General features: G+C 53.3%; 1 protein-coding gene across 2 annotated transcripts in view; it reads left to right on the top strand.

Moving 5' to 3' along the window:
• PITX2 (paired-like homeodomain 2) overlaps positions 1-1,514 on the top strand; it is a 30,090-nt gene extending 28,576 nt beyond the window's left edge. For both annotated transcript variants that reach the window (XM_015413658.1, XM_015413657.1), the window contains one exon: positions 947-1,514. In XM_015413658.1, the coding sequence (XP_015269144.1) occupies positions 947-1,495 (549 nt within the window). In that variant the 3' untranslated portion in view covers positions 1,496-1,514. The remainder of the gene's footprint in view (positions 1-946) is intronic.
• Positions 1,515-4,127: the final 2,613 nt, after the last annotated feature.

The raw sequence follows: 4,127 nt of genomic DNA, 5'->3' as shown, positions 1-4,127 counted from the left end.
GCTGGGGGGGGGCCGGCGGGCAGGTCAGGCGGGGGGGGGGGAGGTGGATGTGGATTGGGGAGGAGGAGGAGGAGAGCCCACGCACGCCCTCGCCATTGTCCTCCGCGCCCGGCCCGCTCGGCTTGAACAGGCTGCTAAAGGCCGCCTAGGCCAGAAGGGCGAGCGGAGGCGGCGCGGAAGGCCGGGGATTTACCGACGATTAGAGGCAAACGCGCCCCTTTAACAAGCTGTCGAGGTAAAGATTTATTAGGCTCCCCTCCCTTTCTCCTCCTTTTTTTAAAAAAGGATTTTCTTCCTTTGAAGAGAGAACAAAATTGCCCGGGTTTCCTTGCGCTCCGTTCCCAAATAATACTATTTCGTGTCTCAAAACTGCAAAAAGAGGGGGAGCGCTAAGATTCCCCCCCCATGCATCTTGCGATGGGGAGGGTGGATTAGCCCTGCGATGGGGGGGGGGGCACTCAAGCCTACCTCTTTTGTTCACCACCTCCTCGGTTAGCAAACTGAACCGAGCGGGAACCGAAGGGAGGGTGGTGGCTGGAAATGGGGCAGGAGCAGGGCGTTTTCTTGGCGCTCTGGCAAAGGGAGTTGTGCACGATCTCGCCTTCGAGGGCTACGCGGTCCTACCTAGCTATATCCCAAACTAGCCTCCCCCCCTACCCTCACTACATTTAACCCGAAATAGATTTAGGCCAGGGTCTCAGACTCACGGGTGATACCAGCCGGGGGTTTCTTTCTAAAGCAGGGCGCTGCGAGCCTGAACCTCCTGCCAGAAAACCGCCCCGCGTATCGTGCCGTGGTCGAGGATCCAACCTTTTGCCCTCGGATGCACGGGGGAGGGTCGGGATGGGTGGTTGCAGGGCCCTCTGTCCGTTGGCTCCCCAAGTGACCGGCTTTTCTCCCCCCCACCACCACCTTCCCTTCCCTCCCCTTCCCTTTTCGCTCGTAGGTTTGGTTCAAGAACCGGCGGGCCAAGTGGCGGAAGCGGGAGCGGAACCAGCAGGCGGAGCTGTGCAAGAACGGCTTCGGCCCGCAGTTCAACGGCCTGATGCAGCCCTACGACGACATGTACCCGGGCTACTCGTACAACAACTGGGCGGCCAAAGGCCTCACCTCGGCGTCGCTGTCCACCAAGAGCTTCCCCTTCCTCAACCCGCTCTCCTCGCAGAGCATGTTCTCGCCGCCCAACTCCATCTCCTCCATGAGCATGTCTTCCAGCATGGTGCCCTCGGCCGTCACCGGCGTGCCGGGCTCCAGCCTCAACGGCCTCAACAACTTGAACAACCTGAGCAACCCCTCCCTCAACTCGGCCGTGCCCACGCCCGCCTGCCCCTACGCCCCGCCGACCCCTCCCTACGTTTACCGGGACACGTGTAACTCTAGCCTGGCCAGCCTGAGACTCAAAGCCAAGCAGCACTCCAGCTTCGGCTACGCCAGCGTGCAGAACCCGGCCTCCAACCTGAGCGCCTGCCAGTACGCCATGGACCGGCCGGTGTGAGGGGCCGCCGTCCCCCACCCCCCACCACAACCACACACACACACACCTTAAGACAGCAACTGGGAATTCGAGAATCTCCCCCCCTCTAAACAAAGAATGGAAGGGGGGGAGGAGGACGAGGGAAGTCACTGAAATGAACCCCCCCTTTGTTTTTCGAAGGCTCTTCTCCAGCCACTTTTCACTTAAAGGAAGAAGAAAAAAGTATTTCCAACAGCTACAAGGACGTATATTATAAATATATATAAAGACTACGGACAAACGTTTGACTGGATATGATGACATTTTAATGTTCCTATAAGCTTGTTATTTTTTATGTTTAGCATTCTTAACATTAAAAGGAAAAAATGACGGGAAGATGTATATATATATCGAAATGTCAAATTAATTTTATAAAAGCAGTTGTTAGGAATATCTCCACAGTGTTTTTAAAGAAAAAAAAAGTTAGGCTTTAAAATAAAGCATGTTACACAAGAGATTAGGGATTTCTTTTTTTGTGTTTTTTTTTCCCCTTGCGAGCAAGGGAATGTATATATTAAATGCGACACTGTATGTTTCTAATATATTATTATTATTAATTATTATTATTAATAATAATATATATATTATTATTAGCCATTATGGATGCAATGTTGACTCTGAAAACTACAAATGTAAAACATACCCTGTGTATAACATTATTGTTTTCCTTTTCAGCCGACATTGGGGGGAAAAATGTGTTTTCTTTCATGGGAGTAAACTATACCGCATACAGACTGTCTGAATATATTCTTTTTTTAAGATGAAGTGAAATTGGGGGATAATAATGTATATCTATTGACTGAAAGATCTCCCAGTCAAAGTTTTCGGCCCTTTAGTCCGCTCCGGAGACATAAAAGTCTGGAGCCATTAAAAACAGGATTCTTTCGGCCTAGATCTGCCCTTTCAACATACCCAGCAAACCAAGCGCACACCGAAGGGGTTGTTCCTCCCTCCAAGGGTCTTGCGTCTTTCTTGGGGGGGGGGGCTTCTCTTGTTACTGCGGCCCTGGCTGTTAATCAGCATCGCTGGGGGCACGATCCATCCAAAGTGGAGCACTCTAACAGCGCGTCTTCTTGAAAGAAAGTCCCACGGACTCCGGTGGAGTTTATGACCTAGTTAGTAAATGTTTACAAGAGGACGGTCGAAAGTCCTATTAGGCTTTCAGCAGGCGTTTTTCCGTGGAAATCTTCCCTTCCCTTGAGATCTTCCATCTTCCAACTATTCCACCGGAATCTATCGGATTTCAAAGTGCTTCACTCGGGTTGGCTTGTGAATAGTAGTAGTAGAAGTAGTAACAACAACAACAACCTCCTCCTCCTCCTAAGAATGCTTCCTCTCCAGCACTGTCGCTCTCTCTTACAAGAAATTCTCCCCCGCCCCGCAGCAGAGAGCCAGCAAACGGGGGCTGGACACTCCCGAGCTCTGCTGCCGCCAAGGAGCCGGGGGGTCGGGGAAGGGCCGTCCGGCAATCTGTAGCCGAGCGGGAAGGTCGCGCTCTTTGTGTTTGGCACGCAGGGATATTGACCCATTCATTCTCCAGATGCTTGTTCCTGAAACGATGCCGGGTTAGAGTTTGCATGTCTGCGGCAGGATGGAACAAATCAAGATGAATTGCAGCCCCAGCCCTCCGTGCTGAAGGTATTGGGGGGGGGGGGTTGTGCACTGGCAGGCTGGTGGAGCTCCGCAACTGGAAAGTCCCCTGCAGCGTCTTTCTTCGTCCCTCCCTAGCTTGGGCGTGCGTGTGTGTTTTACTCTGCCGTAACTTTACCAATAGACAACCGCGCCTTTGTTCAGTCCCTCCCGGTGGCCACTGAAGAAAGAGATGCCTCCTGTCTAGCAGCGCCCGTCGCTGCGCGTCCTCCCCCCCCCTTCCCCTTTTGTTTTGGAGGAGTGGCAGTCTCCGTCCTGCGAAAACCACGAGGGGCAGGGAGGGGGGCACGGAAGCTCTCTCGGTCCCTCTGATGGAGGCGGAAGGGAAGGGGGGAATGTGGTGGCGGGGGGGGGACGTCCGGAAGGCCTTCGGGCCCCTCGCCTGCCTTAGAGCGCGATCCTAAGCAGCAGTTCCACTGAAATCCAGGGTGCGCTCAGGGAAGCGGCCTGCAATTTTCCTTGGGGTCTGCTGGGAAAAGCAGGAGAATATGTTTGTTTGTTTTGGATTTATACCCCGCCCTCCCCGCCGAAACAGGCTCTGCTTGGTATGAAATGGATTCAGGTGGGTCGCCGCGTTGGTCTGAAGCTGAAGCTCAAACAAAGTTTGGGTCCAGTGGCCCTGGGAGTAGTAGTAGTGCCGATTGGTAGGAAATGGTCCACGTGGATCTCACCCCATTTTGAGTAGGGAGTTCCACCAAGGACACCCTCCCCAAAAGGAAGGGAGTTCTGTTCCCTCCCCCCTCTTTCTTTTCTGCTGGAGATGAAGGTTGCTTTATGTCGGACTCTCCCTGCCCCACAGCCAGGTGGTCCGACCGGTTGCCACCCCTCTGGCCCCACAGCACTCGGGAGCCGGCGGAATTTATGACTTGTCATTGTTGCTATTAAAGAGAATATGGACCCAGTTGTTCTGCTTGCTTACATTTGCCTGGCAGAGAAAATCCACCATGCTCTTCCAAAAGCATCT

Source organism: Gekko japonicus, unplaced genomic scaffold (assembly GCF_001447785.1).
Source record: "Gekko japonicus isolate JY-2015 unplaced genomic scaffold, Gekko_japonicus_V1.1 scaffold517, whole genome shotgun sequence".
NCBI classification, from domain to species: Eukaryota; Metazoa; Chordata; class Lepidosauria; order Squamata; family Gekkonidae; genus Gekko; species Gekko japonicus.
The sequence above is the reverse complement of the archived record's forward strand: the minus strand, read 5'-3'. Positions and strand labels throughout refer to the sequence as shown.